This window comes from Sphaerodactylus townsendi, linkage group LG07 (genome assembly GCF_021028975.2).
Source record: "Sphaerodactylus townsendi isolate TG3544 linkage group LG07, MPM_Stown_v2.3, whole genome shotgun sequence".
Taxonomy (NCBI): Eukaryota; Metazoa; Chordata; class Lepidosauria; order Squamata; family Sphaerodactylidae; genus Sphaerodactylus; species Sphaerodactylus townsendi.
Window position 1 is genome coordinate 95,139,131 of NC_059431.1, and position 25,227 is coordinate 95,164,357.

Genomic DNA, 25,227 nt, shown 5'->3' on the forward strand with positions numbered 1-25,227 from the left:
TTGCCTCTTACCACCTATGAGCATTTTAGATTCTCAGAAGAACATCCGCCCCATCCTATCAAATATGTACATTTTGGCCAATAGAAACGGTGGAATGGCCGGACTTTTATTGGCGTGAGAAAAAAACGATGGTTCTAAGGCAGCCAATAAAGGAGAGCAATTGGGGTGGGTGGGAAATGATTCAAGTGATTGACAAAACATTAATCCAGTAGAAAATCCCAGTTGAGGGCTCGGTTCTTCTTATCAATTGAGTGGGCGGTCCTCCTTACTGATTGACAAGGAATCAAACCAATAGAAGACTTTTTCCAGGCCTGCGTTTTTTATTTTCTGCCAACTGAAGGAGGTCGGGAAGGGGAGGTGCCCAAATTCTGCCAACTGATTAGGCAGTCGTTCGGCCCAATCAGAGCTGGCCAATAGTGCCTGGTGGTGGAGGGCGGGATATTTGAATCGCAGCTGGCAACTCTCCTCTAAACTCGGTTTTCACAGAGGTGGATTCAACTCCAAATTTATTTCCGTAGCTGGTTGAGGCAGTGGCTTCAAATCATTCGGTGAGTTTCCATGGCAGAGCACAGATTCGAACCTGGGTCTTATGAACTTCTAGCCTGATGTTGTAACCGCTATACCACACTCACTGCGATGGAATTGAGGTGGTTTTTTTGCACACTAATACTCCCCCTGGGAAGGAAAAGCAGGACAGCCACCCGAACGGCTGGATTAGAACTTTTATCTATGACTTTCTATTAGCGGGCCGCTCCTTTTAACTTGGGATAGTTTATAAACTGCAACACCCCCAGCGACCCCCACAAAGTGGTGCAGTCCAGGTTGCCATTTCGGAATTCTCTCTAATCTTGATTGACACACGTAAGAGAAGGAGGAACTAGAGAGAAAGGATTGTACCATGTCAGTGTTAGAAAGAAAAGACTGTGCCATGCGTGTGGTTTTTTTTTGTAGGGGTGTCCTATTTGTTGTTGAAGAGTTTAAGGCTGCCAATTCTGTTATCCTCTCCTTAGCTGCTTTTTGGATCTTCCATTATCTCCTTTCCTATTACAAGGAATGCTGGGTAGGGTTTCTCTTCTTCCACCTTCCTCCAGACATGATGCAAAGAGTGGCATAGTACGCATGCAGCTGCAGTTGTGTTTAAGACCCCCTTTCTTCCCAAGCCCTGTTGAGTACATTGAGGCTAGCATCACCTTTGCAAATCCTGTGTGAGCCCAGAGAGGCTTCAGCCAAGAGGTGCTTGCCTGCTGAAGAGACCAGGTTTAAACTTGATATCTCCAGTTTACGTGATTACATGGAAAATCTCAATCTGAGACTCTGGGGAGTTGCTGTGCTGGTTGGATAGACAAAGGCATCTTCCTGCATACTGGAGCTTCAGTGGCCTAGACAGAAAACAGCTCAACTTGACTGAGTTAGGCAGCCGGTTAAGACAAGATGGGATCACCCCACAGCAGAGAACAAACCAACAGCCCTTCTAGGCTAAGTTGCCAGTTTCCACTCTCCTCCCTTCTGTTCTGCTACTCCAAGAGCAAAATTGGTAGGCAAGGCCTTGAACCCCGTTGGCATTGATGGACTTCTGTAAAGTATGAAAGGTTTCCTTTACAGTAGCTGTTAGCTGAGTTGGCAAAGGACTGCCACTATTCTCCTTTGGGAGTTTTCTCCTGAATGTCTGCCAGCTGTTCACATGGGAGTCTGAGGAGGGAAATGGCACTACTAGGATCTCTATTCCTCTACAGGCAAGAGGACATTAACAGCTGTTGTAGGTCTATGAGACCTCTCCCGTTATGTCACCTGATGGACGTTCTGTTCATCGAGAAATAATGTACTTGTGGTCCCTGGCCTGAAGGAAGTCCAGCTGGCCTCAACCAGGGCCAGGGCTTTTTTGCCCCGGGCTCTGACCTGGTGGAATGCACTACTTAATAAAACCAGGGTCCTGCAGGACCTAAGGCAGTTCTGCAGTGCCTGTAAAATGGAGCTGTTCCACCAGGCATACGGTTGAGGCAACAACAGTTACCATATCTAGCCTCCCCCCCCCCCCCATCCCACTGCCCCATCCTTCAACAGTTGGAAAATTCCTTTTTCTCCATCCTCCCCCTCTCTTTAAGATTTTCTGAACTCGTTGAGGGTTGACTGGGGAGCATAGGTTTTAAATTGAATTTATCATATTTATATGTTATTGTATTATATATTGTTTACTATGAATTGTAGTGAGCCTCCCTAAGCCCGAAAGGGGAGGGGCGGTATAGACATTTAATAAAATAAATAGATGATTTTATCATCTAATCCAGTGGTTCTCAACCTTCCTAATGCCGCGACCCTTTAATACAGTTCCTCGTGTTGTGGGGACCCCCAACCATAAAATTGGAATATATTAAAAGATGGTTTTCCAATGGTCTTAGGCGACTCCTGTGAAAGGGTTGTTCAACCCCCAAAGGGGTCGCTACCTCCCAGGTTGAGAACCACTGATCTAATCCTTGTATAAGTAAGTTAGCCTGATGGGAGCAGAATGAAGCAAACTAACCCATCCATCAGCATTTAACATCCTAACAGCATTACAAATTTCAGTGACAGACTGCATTTTCAACACGTTGTTTCATGCCATAACCTCGATCACAGACAAATAACAAAATCTTTGTTGAGGCTTAACATCATCTAACATCGGAGGAGTACCTGCTGAAGGTCCGTGGCCCCAGAAGCATCCAGCTGGTGTCTATGAGGGCCAGGGCCTTTAAGGCCTTGACCCCCATGTGGTGGAATAGGCTTCCCAAAGTGGTTAGGGCCCTGTGAGATCTTCAAGATTTTCGCAGGGCCTGTACGATGACCTCGTTCTACCAAGTGTTCCCACCTGACCAGCCGGGAAGATAAATGAGACCATCTCGGCTTCAAAGTACGAAGGGGAGGGGGTGGGTCTTGTTGCCCTCTGTTTTATCGATTGAAATGTTTTACTGGTTTTATGGATTTTATGTTGTTTTATATTGCTGTACTCCCCCTTTGGGGGAGGGCAGGTTATAAGTAGGGGGTTGGTTGGGAATGATTTGCTTTTGAATCCTGGTGCCCTTTTTCTTGGACTGAAAGACTGCAGAGTGATGCTTCTTTCCACAGAACCCTTCATTTGTTGCAGCCTCTGACTCCGAGCAGGCGCTGCATTCCCTGCCTGCTGGCATGGGGGCTTCCGAGAGTACGCCAGCGACTCCTGCCTCCAAGCCACTGCTGAACAAGCACCTGGCCCACGTCAGTGATCCACGGTCCCCTACGGCTGGGATCCTGAGAACCCCCATAGAGGTATTATACCTGTCCTTCAAGCAAACGGGTTTGCCTGGCCTGTACAGTGGCATGCCTTGGTGCTATGCTACCTCCCAACCCCACAATCTGGTACCCTAGTTTTAGTCCCTTGGGTTGCATGGTTAGCTTTGCTGTACTTTTTTCTTAGGTGGAGAACTCCCTTCAAGGGAGTCCCCAGGTGGATTCTAAGGAAGAAGGATCAGTAGACAGCCAGAATCTGAACTTGGACCCTCGTTCCCCAACACTTGGCATCTTGCGCACACCCATGAAAGCTGTGGTGGCCGGTAAGTGGGGAAAGAGATCACGGTGGCCGGTAAGTGGGGAAAGAGATCACGGCTTTACACAATGAATGATTAAAATGTAGAATTTGCTGCCAGAGGATGTAGTGATGATCTCAGGCATGGACAGTTTTAAAAGAGAAGAAGAAAAGTTTCAATTTATATCATTGCTTTCTCTCCTGTAAGGTAGCTCAAAGCCGCTTACAAACTTCTTCCCTTCCTCTCCCTGCAGCAGACATCTTGTAAGGGAAGTGGCGCTGAGAGAGTTCTGAGAAAAGTGTGCCTAACCCAAGGTCAACCAACAGGAATGTAGGAGTGAGGAGTCATATCTGGTTCACTAGATAAGAGTCTGCCGCTCATGTGGAAGAGTGGGGAATCAACCCCAGCTCTCCAGATTAGAGTCCACTTCTCTTAACCACAATACTACGCAGATTCATTGAGGGAGAGATCTAGCCATGGTGACTAAAGCGAACTTCCAAGTTCAGAGGCAGTAAACCTCTGAATTTCAGTGCCAGGAGGCAACAGGAAGGCCTCAGTCCCTGTGTCTGTTGTTGGTCCTCCAGGGGCACTGATTAGCTACAGTGTGAGACAGGACACTGGATGAGATGGTCCGCTCATCTGATCCAGCAGAGCTTTTATTGTGTTCTTATTTTGTGACTTTTCCATGTCAGTTCCTGGCTCTTAGGATGCCTTTCATGCAGCATTTCTCATACTGGCAACGGCTTAAACGGGAATGAAATCGTGACCAATTACGCACATGGCTGCATGATGGGGGCAAATGTGCATCACCTCAAGATTTCTTATATGGATGTATCTCCGCAAGCCCCGCTTTCACTTTGTTCTCCCCACAGCAAGCGAGACCACTTCTAGCACACATTTAGCTAGTTTCGCTTTGCACCCACAGCCGGCAGAGTTGCCAATGAGCGCAGCTTTGCCCTAGATCTCTCCCTTCTGCCCACCACCAGCCCGCCTAGTCTCACCCCCCACCAGTCCCTCACGCTGCTTTGCACACTTCTCCCTATGCATCTCTATGCACCCTATCAAATAATCAGAAGGGCATTTTAAAAATTTTCTTTTAGGCAATTTTCTATTTTAACAAACAGCCCTCTCTTGCAGCGGCAGCGAGAGAGTGGAAGTATGTGTGTATAGGCCCTATAGGGGAAGGGAGGGGAAGATAATATCAGCAAGATCTGTGCCTTTAAGGCTGTTGATGGGTGGAGTTAGGGAAGTCTGGAGACATGGCTCAGCAGCAGGGAGCAGGAACCTGCTGGGGCGAGGAATCTTCAGCCTGCCTTTCCAACAAGGTGGGAAACAATGTGGTGGCAGCGAGGCTCAGTGGGTGGGGTGAGCAGGAGGATGACAGGAAGTACACAGGCAGCCATAGCCAGCCGAATTTGCCCACAACCTGCTCCATGCTCTGGCAGAGTCGGGCAACACTCCACACCCAGCCTCTTAAAGGGGAAGGAGGGACAGCAAAAGGCGAATGGGGTGGGTGGGGGGCAGCAGAACTAGGTAGGCACTAGGACCCAAGCAGAGCATTCTACGACAAAGAAAGTCCAACTCAGGGCAAATTAATATACAATTCTACTTTAATCTTTCTGTGGAAGAGAGTGTAGATTTTCTCTGTTTCCTGGCATAAGATTTCATGTTAGCCCTCTGTTTTGTTTCCACTCTCTTCCAGAAGGCATCAACAACCTAGTAAAGCAGCTCAACGAAGCCTTTGCAGCGACCACCACTGAGGTAGGACCACTCCCTGAGGATCCCTCCTGTCAGAGCCAGAAGCACGAGGGAGCCTTGGTCGTGGAGGAGGATTCGAGGGAGGAGGCGTCCTCTGGTAGAGCATCTCAGAAGGAAGAGGGGAGAAAAGAGCAACTGTCTGAGAACGCTACTGTTGCGGCTGTCCCGAGAGTGGTGGCAAACCCCACCGATGTCTGTTGGCCTGCAGGTGAGTCCAGAACCATCTGTGGCAGCCGTGTTTTTAGGTATTTTGACTCAACTGCAGACACACCCCAGAACATTCATTCCTGAGAAGGCCAATACAGGAATACAGGACACACCTGTGCCCCAAGAAGCTGCATTTCATGCAGATCAATGGGACGGGTGAAGTGGAAAAACACCATTCTGCTCTTAGAATATTTAGTCTGAAACCAGTCCAATTTTCTGGGTCTCCTGTCCTGGTAAACACATCCATCTGTGGCGTGTCAGCATTGGCCACTCAGGCCTGCTTCTATGCTGTTGTGACCCCAGAGACGAGGTGTGGGATCCTTCCTTGTCAGCTCCTTGACCAAAAAATGAATTTTTGCCTTGTGCCCGTGAGTAAAGGACTCCATTGCTAGGGCAAAAGGACAGGATGTGTAGATGAGGCTCTTAGCCTTCCGTTTGGAGCACCAGGGCTAATTTATCAATCAATCAAATATTTATTACGATCATAGACCAACATACGATAAATGAAATAAAGGATAGAATGTAAAGAATAAAACATATAAAAGCAGTACGCATAAGTTCTAAAAGGGATAAAAACCTTAAACACAATAAAAGCAGGATAGGTATAAAAAGACACTAAAATTGTTAAATTGAAGGCTATAGCTATCAAATCGCTAAGCCTAGACCATCCTGCAACATATTTCAAGTGCTATTACACAGAACGGGGCCACACTGTCAGTGCCACTAGGCTTGGTGTCTGTAAGCAACACGGAAATATAAAATTGTTCTGTGTGACCTGCCAGTCTATACAACAGTGGCAAAACAAAACTAATGACGTGTATTTTTTAATAAAACTGACGGTGAAGGAGCACAAGTGCGACTGTTTCTATGTGCCCAGATCCCCAGGGACATTTTTTCTCCTGATAAGGAGTCTTCCTGCATTGGCCTTCCAGGATAGCAGAGGAGAGGGCCTTGCACCAAGCCAGTGCAAAGGCTCTCCATTGTTAAAGCACTTCAAGATTAGTTACGTATGCCCTGGGAGAGATAGACATATTTGATTCACTGGCAATAGTGGCTGGAGACCTGGTAGAATCCAGTTGGTGCTCTGTAAGGGCTAATCTATGTTCTGCCTCTTTCTTTCCAAGGGAGCAAGCCGGTTAGGCGCAGGGGCAGCGGCAAGACACTGGCCATCTTGACAAGCTCCGGGCGGTCTCCTCTCAGTGTTCTCCAGGATGACAATTCCCCCAGTTCCTTTGCTTCTCAGGTGATGCATTGCGGGGAGGGGAGATGCCATGGAAAAGGGGTCATGAGCCTAAGGTAGGGGTGGCCAACCTATGGTGCTCCAGATGTTCATGGACTACAATTGGCCATGCTGGCAGGTGCTGATGGGAATTGTAGTCCATGAACATCTGGAGCACCATAGGTTGGCCACCCCTGGCCTAAGGGAAAGAGGGTCCCATTCTTCTCTAGTGGCTCTCCATGGGGCAAAGGGCTTCACTCTCCTCCTGGCACACTGTCTTTTCCGACTGTGATGCTGGACTTTCCTTGAGCAGAGGCATTATGTCTTTAGCAATGGGGACAGATTTGGTTGCTTGCTGCATATTTAGCTGATTTCCTTCCTCTATCTTCCAGTTTCTGCTCTTTTCTCAGCTGTGCAATCTCTCTCTTTTTTTTTTGAGATACGGTGACCAGAACGACACACTGTATTCCAGAGGATGACAGTATTCCCAGTCACGCACATAGCTGGCTCACCTATTTTCCTGGCGTTCCTAGTACAGTCTTCCCGTCTTGCCCCAGAAATGGACAGCCAAGACGATAAATGTGTTGGGCCCCTTTTCTTATTATGAAAGGCTGAACAACCTGGGACGGTTCAGCTCAGAAAAGAGTTGACTGAGTGGGGAGACCGTAGGAATTTAAAATTATGCATGGGACAGAGAGAGTGGATCGAGATAACTTTTTCTTCCTCTCTTAAAATAATAGAATTTGGGGGGCACCTTATGGGCAATAGATTCAGGATGGACAAAAGGAATTGCTTCTTTACTAAGTGAGTAATTAAATTAGGGTTTTTGCTGCCAGGGGTCATAGTTACGGCCACAAGCGCACAGATGGCTTTGAAAGGGGATTAGATGGATGGAAGACAGGTTCATCAGTGGCCATGCTGCATAAAGAGAACCTCCACATCCAAGGGCAGCAACATTTTGAATCCTAGTGCCAGGAGGCTACATCAGAAGGCTTTGTCTTTATGCCCTGTTTTCTCAGTCCTCCAGGGCAACTGTTTGGCTTCATAGTGAAACAGAATCCCAGGCTAGAAGAACCCACTGGTCTGATCCTGCAGGTTCTTCTTATATTCTTAAGTTTCATGGCTGTCAGCCATGTGGGAGCATGACGCATTTGATCAGCTTTGAGGCACTAAAGCTGTTTTGGGCTTCATCATTAACCAATGGGTGGGCTTCATCATTATCCAATGGATTTCTACCCTGGCCAAGTCACCAGTCTATGATTGCTGAGGAGTTTTTGTGCAGGGAGGGGGGCACAAGCTTCCAGCCTGCATTTTGTGGGACAGTCTAAGTCCCATTGTGTGTCAGCTTTGTGACAAAGCCCAGGAGCACCTAGCTGGCTCTTCAAATCCCTCAGAAGCCACGGGGACTCTTGGGCCTTACTCTGCTGCAAGTCATTTTTCCTTGGTAAGGTTCTGTCGCCTTCCTGGTTTTCAAAACCATCTATGTCTTGGTTGTACCACAGCATGCCATTATGGACTGGGGCAATTGGCTCTCTGGGCCCACCCTGGAAGGTCGTGCTGCCAGCTGCCTTCAACAACGCAGGCCTGTGAACTGTTTGGTCCAGGCACGTAGCAGACTGAAGTACCGGTGGGATGGTCCATACTGCTTCAGGCTGAAGGGGAAGATTACATTTTTTAAAACCCGGCCCTCCCCTCCACATTAATGCCCTGTAAATAGAAAACAGAATGCTGAAACTTAGAGCTAAAACATGTTTTCTTACTGACTGCTTTTTCAGGCAGTTTGTTTTTACACCAGGGCATCATGTGACTCTCCCACCAAGCGTCTGCAGTGATATGTCTCGGTCAGCTGTCTGGGTAGACCAGAGCTTGGTAGTTGAAGGGAGGAGCTCCTGCTCTCCCTCCCAGCAGCAACGTCGCCTAAGAGTTGCTGTAGCCATGGAGGGAGAAGGGTGCTAGGGTGCTGCAGGGGAAATTGGAGGCAAGAGAGAGTGGCGGGGGGCTTTTATTTTACTCCCCTAGTTGTGGTCTAGAATATTTTGTCTTGTTGGGAATCTTTGCTATTAGATCCAAATATTGTGATACCTTGTAATCCGCTTACTGATGCCTGCTTACTGATTATCTTGAAATCCTCCTACTGAAAAGTTCTTATCCTTGTAATCTGCTTGGGGTCCCAGTGAGAAACAAAGGTTGGATGATGATGGTATTTTGGTCTTCTTGGAGGAGGCATGAGGGCAGGGGGTGCAACAGAGAACAGAGATTAATCTATTTCTTTTCCTACTCCACCAGTGGCTACTGTGATATTTGTAACCTTTCTTCCTGCACAACGATTTTGCAGGTAGAAATCCAGGAGAAACTTGTCGGAGGCTCTCTTCTCTCTCCCACAGAGTACCTGGGTGTAGGTGGAATGTTTTTTCTACAAACTTCCTGCAGTTCTTGTGCACACTTTCCTCCCTCCATTTTTGCCAAGGTGACTTGCAGTTCTCTACCAAAGCACAATTGCAAAGCACACTTGATCGTGGACTTGCAATTTGTTTTCAGAGGGGGTCTGCTGCAAATCATTCCCTGCAGGTTTGGATCTGACAAACACCAGTTTGTTGCCAGCCAGGGAGGACAGGAAGGCTTGCTTATGGTACACCAAGCTGTGGTTTGGGATTTTCTGGTCTGCGCCGGTGTGACTGTGCTCCTATAGCTGAGGGTTTTTAGGGTGAAGGTCAAATGCATTCCTCTTGACACTGTGCCGCTCTCACTTCTTCAGAGTAAGAGGCATCCGTCTGTGGCAGACAGCCAAGGAGAGCGCAAGGAAGGAGCATTGCCCTCTGGCCGAACCCTCAAAGCAGGCAGCTGCAGTCGGGGGTATGCCTTGAACAAGGAGAATCAGCAGTGTCGGCTGGTGGAAAATTAGTCTTCTTCCAGCACCTCCTGGGATTCCTGGCCTCTGACAGAAGCCCTTAAAGAGCGGAGGGAGCTGGAGGGGATGGGGCATCATGGCCTTCTCCTTCCAGGTTTCCATTTGCCTCATTCTGTCCTGGTAATGGAAGGAGCAGCCTTTATATGTATCTCGCTACTTTCTTATTTCTGTATTTTTTGTATGTGTGTCTGTTCTGGAATGTCCTCATTTGTGGAAAATAAATCTCACTTTGGCATGAAGAAAGAGCTGCCTGTCATATTTCATAGCCTTCCATAGAGCTAACATATTGTGGGAGTATGCTCATTATCACTGTACGAACCCGGGAAGCTACTTTATACTAAATCAAACCATCAGTCCATTTATGTTGTGATTGTCTGCTTTGACTGGCAGCGGCTCTCCTGGGCTTCAGGCAGAGGTCTTGCATATTCCCTACTTTCAGATCATTGGAACTGGACAGGCCTGGGATTGAACCAGCACACCAAGCAGATGCTGCCTCGTAGCCGCAGCCCTGCACCTGCCTTAAACAAGGCTGGGTCTTCGTCAAGAAGAAGAGGGTTTGGATTTATACCCTGCTTTTCTCAGCTGTAAGGAGGCTCAAAGGGGCTTACAAATTCCTTCCCTTCCTCCCCCCACAACAGACATCTTGTGAGGCAGGTGGGGCTGAGATAGAGAACTGTGACTGCAGAGGAGTGGGGAAACAAACCCGATTCTCCAGATCAGAGTCTGCTCTTAACCACTACACCATGCTGCACCAGAAAAAGGAAAGGAGATGTTCATTTCTGTTTGGGCCCCACGTATGGTAAAGGAGGCCCAGTAGTGTCAGTGTCTTTATGGTCTTTATCTTTACATTCTTCGGAACTCTCTCAGCCCCACCGACCTCACAAGGTGTCTGTTGTGGGGAGAGGAAGGGAAAGGAGTAAAAAGGGATGAGTCCCATCCCTGGACATTCATTGATGGCTATTTGCCCTGTGGCTGAATGGCACTTTCATGTGCACAGGCAGTATACCAGTATGTGAGAGAGTCAGCAACATGGAGAAGCTTGAACTGTGTGAGGCTTCTGACCGGCCAAGCTCAAAAACAGAATGCTGGACTACATGGTCCTTTGATCAGATCAAGCAGGATGCAGAAGAACTAGCTGAAATCCATGTCTGCCTTGCCATTTGGGCATCTGTAATGACAGGTCTCTCCCCTCAGGAACGTGAAATGGTCAGTCTGTATAGCCCAAAATCTAGGTGGTTGCCAACTGCAGGGAGGGGGTGTGGCACTTTAGGAAAAGGGACAGAGATGCCCCAGAGTCTGACCAGCCCACCTCTCCTCAAAAACTGGGCCATCCGACATAGAATTATTTGTGAATGGCTTCGCTGATTTCTCACCTACTATGTCCATGAATCTCACCTTGCCCAGGGGAAGGTTGTGGTCCCATTCTCATTGGAAATTAAGCCAATGTAGTGTATTGTTTAAGAGCGATGGACTCTGATCTGGAGAACCAGTTTAGATTCCCCACTCCTACACATGACTCTTACCTGATGAGCTGATTTTGTTTCCCCACTCCTCCACAAAGCCTGCTGGATGACCTTGGGCTCATCCCAGTTCTCTCTGAACTCTCTTAGCCCCACCTACTCACAAGGTGTCTGTTGTGTGGAGGGGAAGGAAAACAGTTTATAAGCTGCTTTGAGACTCCTTATGATTGAGAAAAGCAGCATATAAATCCAAATGTTTCTTCTCTTCAAGTGGGGTGGCTGGGTTCCAGTGTTCAACTGATCTAGCAAAAGAGGCCCCAACAACAGTCCCCCTTTGCACTGGGGTAGCTTGGAAAAGCAAGGAGGGCTATGTTCTGGTGCTTGACCCCACTAGCTATCAGGTGTCCTAGATTGCTAGGTTACATATCTGGCTAGTTGACATAGTAATGTTTTTGTTTCTCTTCTGCCTATGCGGAGTCTATCTGATTACTGTTTCAGCTATCACATCTGCGTTCATCCCAACCCCCCCTCATCCTGTCTTTTATATAAATCCACTTTGCTTTTATTTAAATGAAGGAGAGGCAGAGTTTCCTTCTTCATTCTCTGTGCCTGTCCAGAGAATCCTCAGCATGGTTTCCACAGGGAAGCAAGCAAGCAATCAGTGTGGTACAGCAGTTACAGTATCAGGCTAGGATCTGGGGCGCCCGGGTTGGAATCTTTTCTGGGTCACAGAAGCTTGCTGGATGACCTTTGGAGATTTATACACTCTTGGCCCAACTCAAAGGGTTGTTGTGAGGATAAAACAGAAGACAGGAGAACAATGCCACCTGCTTTGGGTTCCCTCTGGGAGAAAGGTAGCGTATAATGAAGTAAGTATAACAATTTACAATAAGCCTTCTACGCTGGTTTGTGGGGAACTGTCCAGGGTCCTGAAAGAGCTAATGGGATGCTCTGGCCTGTGTCAGCGTTACAATCATTCTGCAGCAGGAGGCAGGAGAAATGCCCTTTTGGTTTCTCCCCCCCCCCCCCCCCGCCCCAGTTTTTCAATGTTCCCAGGTCCTCTGATTGAAAGCAATTATTCACTTTGATCACCTCTGTATCTGATCCATCTGATGCTTCCTGCTGATGTTAGAATTTTGCCTTCACTATCATGATGGATAACTAGATAGAAAGAGAAGAAGAGTTGGGATTTATATCCTGCTTTTCTCAACTAAGGAATCTCAAAGCAGCTTACAAACTCCTTCCTTCCCCTCCCCACAACAGACACCTTGTGAGATAGGTAGGGCTGAGAGGGTTCTGAAAAACTGTGACTAGGCCAAGATCACCCAGCAGGCTTCATGTGGAGGAGGGGGAAAATAAATCCAGTTCATTAAGAGATGGTCATTCACAGGGAGAAGTGGGGAATCAAGCCCAGTTCTCCAGTTTAGAGTACACAGCTCTTGACCACTACACCAGACAAACAGGGAAAGGGAAAACATTATAACAATGCTCTGAGTTTCCAGGGCCCAACCCTGTGATCTGCAGGCTGAGATTCATCAAAGTTCCAGCAAGATGTTTGCCCAGCTCTGTTTGGTCCCAGGTCCTGCTGGCGTTAATCTCAAATAATGTAACCAGAGCCTTTCCGATCTGAGCAATCGCTTTTATTTTGCCTGGGCTATAAAATTCCTTATGATACAGTTACATCTCAAAGCAGTGGTTGATGGGAACCTAAAGGACAAAACACGGGGGAAAGCACACAATACATGTTGGGGGAGGAACAGAAGGGAGGTGTGGAAAGGGGGTGGGCTACAGACAGACAATAAATAGGATTACATTTTTAAATTCCCCAACCAGGACCCCAAACCCTCCCTCTTTACAGTGCATAGATTAAAGCAGTGAACTAACTTACTCTTCCTTGTCTGAATTGCATTAAAAGTGAATAAAGACCAGTATCTGAGAGAGAGAGAGAGAGATAGTGCTCATTCTTCCATATATGGGGTTTGCTGTGTGCGCTGGGTAAAATCTACAGTGGTGTTGTGTTTGAGAGCCCTTTGGGTGAGGTAAAGTCCATTTAGAGGGTAGCAGGAGACACCAGGGAGGGAGGTGTCATCAAGGATCATATTTACGTGCCTCTGCAAAGAAAGCTATTAAGCTATCATGAGAGTGTTCTGTGCTTTAAAGCGAAGGAAGAGTGTCTGGGAGGCCGCCTCTCCATTGAAGCAGTCCCATCTGGGGGTTGGGGACAAGGACCTGCAACCTCTTGCGGCAAGATCAGAGCTTTTGAGGTGAGGGGACGAAAAGGAAGAGTGACGGGGAAGCTTGCCTGATATGGACTCTTTCCCTGAGCTTCTCCTTTTAAGTAGTGAAGTGTCTTGTGGAGCAGTAAGTCTGCACAGAACAAGCCGAAACGCCAGTGGTACTTGGTAAAGGAGGAACCCGCTGAGGGCTTCCTGCAGCTTCCTGCTGCTCCATGCCTTCTTCAGTTCCAGACTTTTAGGAAGCTGTCCCAGGAGCCAGTAGCTACAGCCATGCCATCTGCAGTTACCCCTAGACAGCTCACTCGGTTGTCATGTCCAGACAGGATTCCTAAACAAAGGACAGAAAGGAAGGGATGTAGTTGTGATATTTTAAAAAGCCCATTCAATCAATGCAGCTAGTGTAATAATGTGTAAACCAGCCTGCAGATGGTTTCAGAATTTTGCCTTTGGAATTGTGCCAGGCACTATCACAAAATGGCTGCTGAAGAACATAGAGAAAACTTCAAAATGGCTGCCACAGGAGCCAGAGGCAAGTACAAAATGTCAGGGAGCGGGCTTCTACATAATTCAGATTGTAACTCTTCAATATTTCAGACAGAAGCTCTGTTTAACAGGATGTATTTTACAATGAAAACATTGCTTTACAGTATTTTCTGGCACAGTGTACCTTCATTTATGCAGTGAAGTGGTTGTGATATGATGACAACTGCTGAGAAAGCAACATTTAAAAAAAATCTGAATAGCCATAAGATCTTCAGAAGCCTTGGTGGGCCAAAGGCCCATCTAAAACAACTTGAAATATGCCAGGAAATTTATTAGTGAACACTGTGGTGCCCGTGAGTGCCACATTAGGAATCCTAGGTGTTTCCCCTCATTGGGAAATAGTTTATTTGTGTCGAAAGTTGGTGGGGAAATCATAAGATTCAATAACAAACATGGATTCTGAACCACCAACAGGTAATAAAAGTAACACAAATGGCTCTCCTCATTCCTCTTGAAACCACAGTCAGCAGACAACATTTGTGGTGAGATTTAATACCTTTCTCCTGACATCTACTTTTATATGCATAGGATGTTTTTTAAATGTAATATTCAGCCATGGAAGTCCTCTCCCTGAGGCATTACAGTTTTTCAAATAGTTTAGATGTACAATTCTATCTAGTATATTTTATACCTCCCTTCAAAGAGCTCAGAAGGGGTGAATGTGATAGTTATCCATTCTTTCCTCACAACAATCATGTAAGGTACGTTAGGCTGGGAGAAGAAAAGTGGGGGTCATTGGTTGAGTTTTCTGGCTCGCTGGGGAATTGAACCTGGATCTTTCAAGTCCTAGGTCAGTGATGGAAGACCTAGGTCAGTGATGGAAGTCCTAGGTCAGTGATCCTTGTGGGCTCAACATGTCAAAAATTCAGAAAATGCCTAATTTGACTCTGCTGGCATGGCACGCGCGCGCACACACACACACACAACCCCCCAAACAAATGAAAGAGAAACAGTCATTTATATATTCATTTATTTTAAAAAACCTCAGTCCAATCATGTGTGGTGCTGTGTGTTATGTAAGGAAGCATCAAATAATTACAAAAATGACTGACACTCAGACAGGGAGAATAGCTGTTCTGGGGTGCTGGTGAATGCTGCTGTGTCACCTTTGACACACAAGTCATAGGTTTGCCGTCACTACCCTAGACTGATACTCTAACCACTAGACCACATTTTAATTTTTTATGTGGTCAGTATGTCTTTTGAGATTATGTTGTTCTTGATGGTGGTGGGGAGTGCCGTCCAGTCTTATGGAGTTTTCAAGCATGAGATGAACAGTAGTGACTCTGGGCTTCCTTGTCGGTCTCCCATCCAAGCACTACCCAAGGCCAACCCTCCAGGTGAGGTCTATGTCTTAGTTGATAGTTCCATGGGAATGTCAACTCAATGCATGGCAGCTGTGAAAAAGGCAAACTCTATGCTGGGGGTCATTAGGAAAAGAATTGATAATAAAACTGCAAAGATTGTCATGCCCTTATATAAAGCCGTGGTGCAACCGCACTTGGAGTACTGTGTTCAGTTCTGGTTGCCACATCTTGAAAAGGATATCAAAGAGATAGAAAAAGTGCAGAGAAGGGCAGCAAGGATGATTGAGGGATTGGAGCACCTTCCCTATGAGAAGAGGCTGCAGCGTTTGGGTCTCTTTAGTTTGGAAAGGAGATGTCTGAGGGGGGATTTGATTGAAGTCTATAAAATTATGCATGGGGTAGAAAATGTTAACAGAGAGAAATGGTGTTTGGAATATGCTGCCAAAGGACGTGGTGATGGCCACTAACCTGAATAGCTTTAAAAGGGGCTTGGACAGATTTATGGAGGAGAAGTTGATCTATGGCTACCAATCGTGATCCTCTTTGATCTGAGATTGCAAATGCCTTAGCAGACCAGGTGCTCAGGAGCAGCAGCAGCAGCAGCAGAAGGCCATTGCTTTCACATCCTGCATGTGAGCTCCCAAAGGCACCTGGTGGGCCACTGCGAGTAGCAGAGTGCTGGACTAGATGGACTCTGGTCTGTTCCAGCAGGCTCTATCTTATGTTCTTATGTTCCTATGCTAGGTTGTTCTTACTGGTAGAGGAAGAAAAGCTCCTCAGGGGTAAGAATGAAATATTCTATGCTAGGTTGGTTGTGTTTAAGTTTCAACGAGGCTGTTGGTCTTGGAGAGGGGAAACTGTACTTTCGGCAGCAGAGAGCAGTAGAGTTTCTAAAGCTGACCTCAGAGTGCCTCAAGGGCCACGTCAAGACCGTAACCACAAGATTTTGCACATTCACTCACCCACACGCTCTGCTTTGAGACTGTCCCAGATGTTGCAGTTGAAGTCGTCATAGCCAGCCATCAGGAGGCGCCCGCTGCGGGAGAACGAGACGGAAGTAATTCCGCAGATGATGCTCTCGTGTGAGTAAACAATGAGCTGCTGGTCTGATCGGAGGTCAAAGATACGGCAGGTGGCATCATCCGACCCGGTACAGATGGCATTGCCATTGGGGAAGAACTGAGCAGAACCAGATGGAAATAGTCATCTCGTGCACTTGGACCCTTGTCCCCCTCTCCCTCTGCCCCCATCTATTTCATCTCTCGCAGATAGTTCTGGCTCTGGGTGGTGGTGGAGGAAAGTGTCATCAAGACACAGCAAACTCATGGTGACCCTCAGTAGAGGCGTAGCTGGGCCAGAGTGTGCCTGGTGCGCACACTGTGTTTTCTGCCTCTGCCCCGCCCCCGTGTCACCCTGCTTCCCCACCCCCCACCCACCCCTTACCTGGAAAAGTGGCCTGTCCCCTTCAAGCTGAAAATGGCCTGGTGGGAACTACACTTCCCATGAGACCCTGGGACTCGCAAGGTCTCTGGGGAAGGGTAGTTCCCACTAGGCCGTTTTCAGCCTGAAGGGAACAGGCTGCTTCTCCAGCCTGCACAGTTTCACTAAGGTAAGGGGGGGCAGAGGCCCCCGTGGGAGTGATTTCCCCCCCAGGCACGTGCCCGGTGCAATGCGCACCTCTCGTCCTGTGGTAGCTCTGCCTCTGCCCCACAGGGTTTTCAAGGCAAGAGACAAAACAGAAGTGGTTTGCCATTGCCTGCCTGTACATAGCAACCCTGGACTTCCCAGGCGCTCTCCCATCCAAGAACTACCCAAGGCCGACTCTGCTTGGCTTCCAAGATCTAATGAGGTCAGGCTGGTCTAGAACACTCAGGTCAAGTCTGGCTTTGAGTTCCTCTGCCCCAAATGGCATAATTATGGCATTTAATACTCCGGATAATGGTTTCAGGGGGACCCCAAACCTTTGATGTCAATGCACAGAAGGCAAAGTACTGGATCAACATGCACCAGCTTTATCCTGAATCCATGCGGGGTAAATGGATTCAGTACAGAAGGAAACAACGCAGGGCTGATTACAGCTTGTGTTGTGGGTCCCTTCAGAGTCATATCCCTGGACCTCTGCCTCAAAGCCCTAGCTGTGCTGTTGCCCTTGGTCCATTGGCTCAGGCAACGGCCTCTGGCTTCCCAAGGGTACGTACAGTGATGGCGTTGATATCTGACTCGTGGCCTGTGAATGTCTGGCGGCAAGCGGATTCCCGGATATCCCACAGTTTGGCAGAGGCATCGCAGGCTCCTGAGACAAACAGATTGAAGTCCGGAGAGACGGCCAGACTCATGCAGTCTCCAGTGTGACCGACAAAGGTGGTCTTCTGCATTCCTGTTTCAATGTCCCAGATGATGCTGCAATGCACAGACATGGCATCGATAGTACATTACATTAGTTTCATCTCCCCTATTTTATCCTCACAACAACCTTGTGAGGTAGGCTAGGCTGAAAATGTGATTAGCCCAAGGTCACCCAGCAAGCTTCCATGGCACTAGAGGGGATTCAAACCTGGGTTGCCAGATACTAGTCCAATTATCTTAATCCCAACACCACACAGGGTCTCAAATCATGATAGGATTTGTCATACTCCAAAGATCTCCTGGAATTTCCTTCATCACTGGATGACAGAGATCAATTCCTCCAGAAAAAAGTGGCTGGTTTGGAAGATAAACTCTATGGCATCATATCCTGGATGAGGTCCCACCCTTCTCCATGCTCCACCCCCAGATCTCCAGGTGGTGAGCAGGGTTGTCAGCTCTGGATTGGAAATTCCTGGAGATGGGGGGATAGATCCCAGGGACAGCAGAAGTTGGAGAGGAGAGGGATCTCAGTGGGGTATATTGCCATTGAGTTCTAGTCCCAAAGTTTTCTCTGAAGGAATCTGTCTCTATAGCCCAGAGATCAGTTGTCATTCTGGGAGATCTCCAAGCCTACCTGGAGGCTGGCAGCTCTACTGGCAAATCTTTTGGCCATCAGATTGCCAGGAGAAGACAGTCCTGCTTTGTATATATGATGCTCCAAGTGGAGCCAGTCTCATGACAGAGCGAGAGTCACTCACCATGTGGTGTCCCCAGAGCTGGTTACAATGGAATTGTCATCCAGGAATCGGCAGCAAGAGAGATAACCTGCATTGAAGAAAAAATGAGAATGGAGAGTGGGAAACAGGCTTCCAAAAGAAAGTCAGGACTCTGATCCAAGGCTGAGCTTTTGCACGATGCAAACTTCAGTCCAGATTTCAGCTGAGACTTTGGCTCAGATTATGTCAGGTGAATCAGTTTTGTATTGCCTAGCAATGTATGTTTTTATCAACAGACTTTTCGGGAGGTTATTGACATCCAGAGTAGTGCAGTGATGAGAGGATTGGATTTTTTAAATTCTTATTTAAGTTATTTACAACCCGCCTATGGTGGATTACACATAGGGGGTTAGTATAATCAACAAAATGGGAGAGTCAATAAACAATGCATTAGGATTTTAGGAATCACCAGAAAGAACGAAAACATGGCATAAGTATCAGCCTGGCACATTAACTGGTACAGAAATGACACAATAGGATCGTACTTACAATAAGATATACGCAGCAGTGTAGACGCAATCCCAGTCATTTATAAACAGTTTTATACTGTGCAGACTTATTACCTGCACAGAAAAGCTCTCTTGACTAGTCCAGTTTTGCATAGTTTGGGGAAGGCCAGGAGACTGCAAACTTTCCTAAACCTCTTTGGACAGGCCATTCCACAAGGCAGAAGCCACAACCAAGAAAGAATGTGAATGGGCAGTTGCTGATTTTGCCCATTTGCAGGCTGGCACCTGCCGAAGCCCCTGCTGATATCAGCAAAGTTGTTATGGTGGGGAAGGGATGGAAGGGAAAGAGGATTTTCCCTGCAAACAAGAGGGGCTGTGGCCAGGAGGGGCTTTGTGGTAGCCAATGCCTTAAACTTAGCCTGGTAACAAATGGTCAGCCAATGGGACTTCTGCAGAATGGGAGTAAGATGCTCCTGCTAATAGTCCTGGAATAAGATGTCAGGGGCACAGGTTCAAATCCTCACTCTTCCATAAAAGTTTCCTGTGTAATCTTGGGCCAACGCAATCTCAGCCTAACCTACCTCACAGGGTTATTGTGAGGATAAAAAAGGAGGAGAAGAAAATGATTTAGGCGACTTTGGGTCTGCTTGGGGACAAAGGCAGGGCATAACTGAACTAAATAAATAGTTTACTGTACTGATAGTTTCATTAATTTTTAAAAATATCTATAAACAGCCTGGAAGGTAGAAGTGATATCCATGTTTCTTATGGAAATGAGCTGTTCCCATGCTTTCGAAAATATCTTCACAATACAGTGGTACCTCGGTTTTCATTGATAATTCATCCGAAAGGAATCAACGAAAACCGAAATTGACGAAAACAGAGGCACCATTTCCCATAGGAATCAATGTAAATCCAATTAATCCATTAAGGGAGCTCAAATGGGTTTACAAACTTTCCCTTCCTCTCCTCACAACAGACACCCTGTGAGGTAAGTGGGATTAAGAGAGTTTTGAAGAACTGTGACTAGCGCAAGGTCCCCCAGCAGGCTTCATGTGAAGGAGCAGGGAAACAAATCCAGTTCACCAGTGGCGTTCCTGCCTAGGGACAGGGGGTACCCTATGTCCCCGGGCGCCCCCCATTTAGTCACGTGGGGGGCGCCAACATTTCAGGGTCATTTGTGTGTTTTTAAATTTTTAAGTGTCTTTTCACGTTCCGGCCTGCAGGGGGCGCATTTTAAGGCTAGCAGCACCAAATTTTCAGGGTACCATCCAGAGACTTTTGATACTACCCAAATATGGTGATGTTTGGTTCAGGGGGAGCAAAGTTATGGATGCCCAAAGGGGGTGCCCCCATCCCCATTGTTTTCAATGGGAGCTTACCTGAGATGGGGGCTACCCATTTGAGGGACCATAACTTTGATCCCCCTGAACATAACTTCACCAAACTTGGGTGGCATCATAAGAATAGTTAACAGATGATACCCTGAAATTTTGGTGTCACTAGCTTTAAAAATACACTTTTCTCTTCAAGACACCAAAGAAATTGCCCAACTGATTCTTTTGTTTTGCAGTGACTTTGCTCCATTAGTAAGCCAATGGGGAATTTCTGAGTGTGTAGGCAGGCTGCACATTTTTGAAGATAGAGGCACCAGACTTTCAGGGTGGCTCCAGGAGTGCCTCCTGGTAATAGCATCCAGATTTGGAGACCTTTGCTTCTGGGGGTTCAATTTTATGCGCCCCCAAAAAGCTTATTTTGTTTCCCAGCTCCTGCACATGAAAGCCTGTGGGCTGAGTTCTCTCAGAACTCTCAGCCCCCCCTCCAGAAGCAAAGCTCACCAAGCTCGGATGCTATTACTCAAGGCCTCTTGGAGCCACCTTTGAGAGATCTGGCCTCTATCTTAAAAAAACGTGCAGCCTGCCTCAGAAATTCCTCATTAGCTACAATGGAGCAAAGTCACTGCAAAACAAAGTATCTTGGGCAAATTTCTTGGGGTGCCTGGAGAGTTGTATTTTTTTAAAGGCTAGTGACACCAAAATTTCAGGGTATCATCTGTTAACTATTCTTATGATGCCACCCAAGTTTGGTGAAGTTATGTTCAGGGGGACCAAAGTTATGGTCCCTCAAATGGGTAGCCCCCATCTCAGGTAAGCTCCCATCGAAAACAATGGGGATGGGGGCACCCCCTTTGGGCGTCCATAACTTTGCTCCCCCTGAACCAAACATCACCATATTTGGGTAGTATCATCAGAGCAGTCTCTGGATGATGCCCTGAAATCATTATGCCGCTAGCTTTAAAAATGAGCTCCCTACAGGCCAAAAAACCCACCAAAATACCCCCCCACAAACCCAAATACATTGCATTCGCATTTGTTCATATTTGGGCAGGACATAATTGGACACTTTTTGTCCGAATGCTCCCAAATTTGCCCAGATTCCAGCCGAATCTGCTATTTGTTTCATCTGAATCTCCAACCCTCAAAAGTGTGATGCTGTTTCAGGGCGGGGGAGAATCCACCCCCAATTCCAGCATCACTCAATTGTTTTAACCGGGGACCCCAGATTCTCCCTTTAAAGATAGATTTAAAAGAAGAATCTGAGCTCCCTAGTTTAACACCATTGAAAGTGATGGTGTTTGGGGGTGGATTCCACTGGATGTGTTTTGTGAGAGATGATGCTGACATTTGTTTGGTAAATGTTTTGCTGGGGGCGTTGTGAGAGATTTACATGCTTAATACCCACTTGCACTGGCTTGGAGTTGTTTCTCAGGCTAACAACCTACCTCGTAGGGTTGTTGTGATTAGGAAATTAGGAAAAGAGTTGGTGGGGAGAGAGCCATGTATGTTTTGCTGGGAGTGGGAGGTGTTTTGTGAGCTGGTACAAAAAATAATTGTTTGGTCATTGTGGGGGAGGGTGGCTGCCCATACGCCGGGCTGGGGGGGCGCCAAACTCAGGTTTTGTCCCCGGGCGCCAGTTTGCCTAGGTACGCCCCTGCAGTTCACCAGATAAGAGTCCACTGCTCATGTGGAGGAGTGGGGAATAGGGGGGTATCTACCTAAGACAGAGCCCGGTGTAAGCCCAGGTGCCCTGTTCCTCCTCCACAGCTGAGCTTGGCCCCTTCTGGGCAAGGTGCTGTTGAAGGCTGTTCGCAGTTTCCACTTAGAGATTGTAAATGGGGCTCGCTGCCTCTCTCCATGTGAGGCCAGCCTCACACCCAACCTCCATGGGAAGGGGGAGCGAATTGGCGAATTAGCTGGCTGGCCCTGGCCCCTCTCTACATGGAGGGGGCAGCAGGGGCCAGGCTTGGACTGCCAGTTCTAAACTGCCAAGCTGGGACTGAAGCCAGCTGCTCTGGAGCCTCTAGCTTTGCTCCCCACAGAAGCTCCACCTCTGGTCAGGTGGAGCGGGGGTGGGTGGGGGGGACAAAATCAACAGTATAAAGCTAGAGGGACTGAGAGCAGCTGGTTTCAGTTTGATCTCGGCTGAGACCAGACTTGGATCTAGCTCTAAGCTGAGCCTTAGCCAGGCTCAAACAGGCCCTTGCGTGGCACACTTGACTTCCACGTGGAGAGGAGGGTGGGTGAGTCCAACTGGCCCACGTGTGCAATCTCCATGTGGAGACTGCGAACAGGGTGAGCCCTGCTTGCCAGCCTTCAACTGGTTCCCAAAGGGGGAGTTCCCGACCAGGGTGCAGTTGGGAAGGGGTTTGATGCAGCTGCGAAATGCGCTCCCCAGGAGTTCCACCTGAGGCTCAAGACCTGCCTTGTCCCTGTTCATATGCTACTGGTGGGGAATCAAGCCCAGTTCTACAGATTAGAGTCCACCTGCTCTTAACCACTACACCACAGTTGGAAGCTGAAATCTCAGAAAGCTGAATACTGCAACCTGCACAACATTTTATGTTTTATTTGCTGTGCTTTTAGGCAGAGGCGTGGGTGGGTGGTGGTGTCTTGAGCAAACCTGGTCTGGGCACCCCGCTCCCCCCCCCCAACTTACCTAGATGGGCTGCCACTGGGCACCCTTCGGCCCCACCTCGCCAGGCTGCTCCTTCAGCTGGCGGACTCCACCAGCCGATGGAGCAGCCTGGTGAGGCAGAGCTGAGGGGCGCCTGGGGGCAGCCCAACCAAACTGCTCCTTCATCTGGTGGAGGCTCTACCAGCAGAAGGAGCAGCCTGGTGAGGAGGGACCGAGGGGAGGGGCGTGGGGGGAATCTCTGCCCCCCACATGACCAGCTGGTGTGTGCCCAGGGACATGTGACCCCACATGTTCCCATGACCATTCCGCCTCTGCTTCTAGGAAATGGTGGCTCTGCGGATGATGAAGACCAAGGCCTGAATCACTGACCTGAGTGGGCTGAGAGCTCCCGGCTGACTTTCACGGTCCCTTCACGACTTTTGAGGTTGTAGATGGAGCACATGTTGTCAAGACCTCCACAGGCCACAAAGTTCCCAGATGGGGCGTAGGCACAGGTCATGACCCAGGAGGAGCGGAGAGGGATGGCATGGACCTGGGGACAGAGGAGACGAGAAGAATGTACAGGGAGTCTGGGACTCCACCAGGACCTCAAGGCTGAGATTGCTACCTTAGACTTAAACTCCTGCCCCTGTTCTTCACTCCCTCATCTTGCTTACTCAGTGCAGTAGTATGAGAAAAATAAGGGGAGGAAGAAATCACCATGTGGAGTGATGCTCTAGGAACATCCCTGATCTCTGTTGTTTTTACCATAGAGATCGAGGGAGCTGCTTTGCATCATTTTTCTTCCCACAGTGACATTACTTTTCTTCCCACTGCTTCACTGAGTGAGAACAAAACATGAAGAATTGGAGCAGGAGAGAGCCAAGTTGAATGGGGACCTGCCAGAAATGTTGTCACCACATCCTGCTCTCCCTCCCCTTGTGCCATCCTGAAAAGCAGGCATGCCAACCCTATTCAGAAAAGCCAGAAGACAGCACCTTTCCATCTTCAGGCTGCACCCATTTAGAAACAACACCACCTCTTATATTTATCTATTTTCATACAACATCCTGGGCACCCTCGCCACCCAAATAGGGTCCCCGATGCAGCAAACACCAAAAAATTGGTACATTTAAATAACATTCATAATAAGGCAGATATAAAATATGTAAACAATGTATACAGGCAAGCATAACACCAGGGATGAGAACCAGTAAGAATTATGGGGGTACACCAAACCAAAAAGTCTTCACCCACTGGAAGAGGGAGAAAGATGAACTTCTCTGGGGAGGGAGTTTTAAAGTTCTGGTGCTCCAGCAGAAAGCCCTTTCTTGCATTGCCCCCTGTCTCCCCTCAAAGCACAGCCTCTAAAGATAGCCAGATTGAGTGAGTAGGTTCATCTGGGATAAGTGATCCTTCAGATATACTGGCCCCAAGCCATTTGTTTTGCTATCAAGTCACAGGTGACTTACAATGTACAAAACCCCATAGGGTTTTCAGGGCAAGAGGTGTTCAGAGTTCAGGTTCAGGTTGCCATTACCTGCCTCCACCTCACATTCCTGGTATTCACCCAAGTTGTACAGGACCTTAAATACCAGTTTAAAACCTTCTAGCATTTCTTGGAACTTCCCAACATTTATAATTGGACCTTTGGCAGCCATTTTGTGACTGGTCTCTTCCACAGCCACCATAGTGTAGCTTTGTTCACTACCCCATTCCAAGAAGCGTGTGCAATGAATTCAACATTAGGAACCCCGGCTTACCTTGTTGGTCGAGTATGTGTCCCACACAATTAGTTTCCCATCTTGTGAGGCGCTGACCAAAAGCCTGGGGTAGATTACCAGAACAGTGTTAGTATGACTGCCTGGATCGATACCTGAAGGGCCCCACCTCTCAAAGCAGATGTCCTGCTCATCCCATCCCACTGCCTTCCCTCCGTGATATCACACCAGGGTGTTTCAACCTACAGATCAGTCACTGCATAGCATTTCCTTGCTACACTCCCATTACATACAATCAAGTGGCTATATAGTGGCAGAAAGATCCGTTCCTTCATCTGTCCCCTTTTAATGCACTCCTGTGATTTAGAATACTGGATCCACCTCTAATTATTAATATAATTCTTCTGGGTCATCAAGATACAAAGATTTCCAATGGACTGCAATGAGCTGAAAAGTTTCCCACACCCTTCCCTTATTAACTATTGTGGGAAATTTCTTTTGCAAGATTCTCTGGTCTGACATAGGTCAATTATGGTTAATGGGGATTCTTTGTTGTGCTCTGGGGAGGGGAAGTTGTTTTTTAAGGCAGAGACACTAAATTTGCAGCATGGCTGCTGGTGCCTCTCCTTACAGAATCCCACAAATTTGGTACTATTGGGACAGGGGGTCCAATTTTATTGACCCCAAAATGGGAGGCAAAATTGGGGACAATAATTGTTTATATGTTCAGCATTTTCTCAGTTTGTTTTCCCAAACAGTCCATGGAATTACTGAACTGTTTGGGAAAATACCAGGCACCTGGCAAC

The 25,227-nt window shown here is 47.7% G+C and overlaps 2 protein-coding genes across 5 annotated transcripts in view; one reads left to right on the forward strand and one right to left on the reverse strand.

Annotated features, from left to right (window-relative positions):
* The first annotated feature begins 381 nt into the window (after positions 1-381).
* CDCA3 (cell division cycle associated 3) lies at positions 382-9,873 on the forward strand. 4 transcript variants are annotated; one of them, XM_048504528.1, is made up of 6 exons: positions 382-548; positions 3,100-3,279; positions 3,428-3,563; positions 5,242-5,502; positions 6,626-6,744; positions 9,476-9,873. In XM_048504528.1, exons 2-6 carry the CDS (start codon positions 3,160-3,162, stop codon positions 9,620-9,622), a joined length of 783 nt encoding a protein of 260 aa, XP_048360485.1. In that variant the 5' UTR covers positions 382-548; positions 3,100-3,159; the 3' UTR covers positions 9,623-9,873. The 4 variants fall into 4 exon arrangements, with proteins under 4 accessions (XP_048360485.1, XP_048360486.1, XP_048360484.1 ...); XM_048504529.1 differs by having other exon boundaries at positions 383-548; positions 5,239-5,502; positions 6,626-6,783; positions 6,879-9,544; XM_048504527.1 differs by having other exon boundaries at positions 384-548; positions 3,119-3,279; positions 5,239-5,502.
* Positions 9,874-13,412: 3,539 nt separating this feature from the next.
* The window catches only part of GNB3 (G protein subunit beta 3), a 28,932-nt gene continuing 17,117 nt past the window's right edge, over positions 13,413-25,227 (reverse strand). The window contains exons 5-10 of the mRNA XM_048504089.1: positions 24,464-24,527; positions 23,091-23,253; positions 18,280-18,346; positions 17,374-17,575; positions 16,138-16,354; positions 13,413-13,653 (exon numbers count right to left, since the gene is read on the reverse strand). Of these exons, the coding sequence (XP_048360046.1) occupies positions 13,547-13,653; positions 16,138-16,354; positions 17,374-17,575; positions 18,280-18,346; positions 23,091-23,253; positions 24,464-24,527 (820 nt within the window). The 3' untranslated portion in view covers positions 13,413-13,546. The remainder of the gene's footprint in view (positions 13,654-16,137; positions 16,355-17,373; positions 17,576-18,279; positions 18,347-23,090; positions 23,254-24,463; positions 24,528-25,227) is intronic.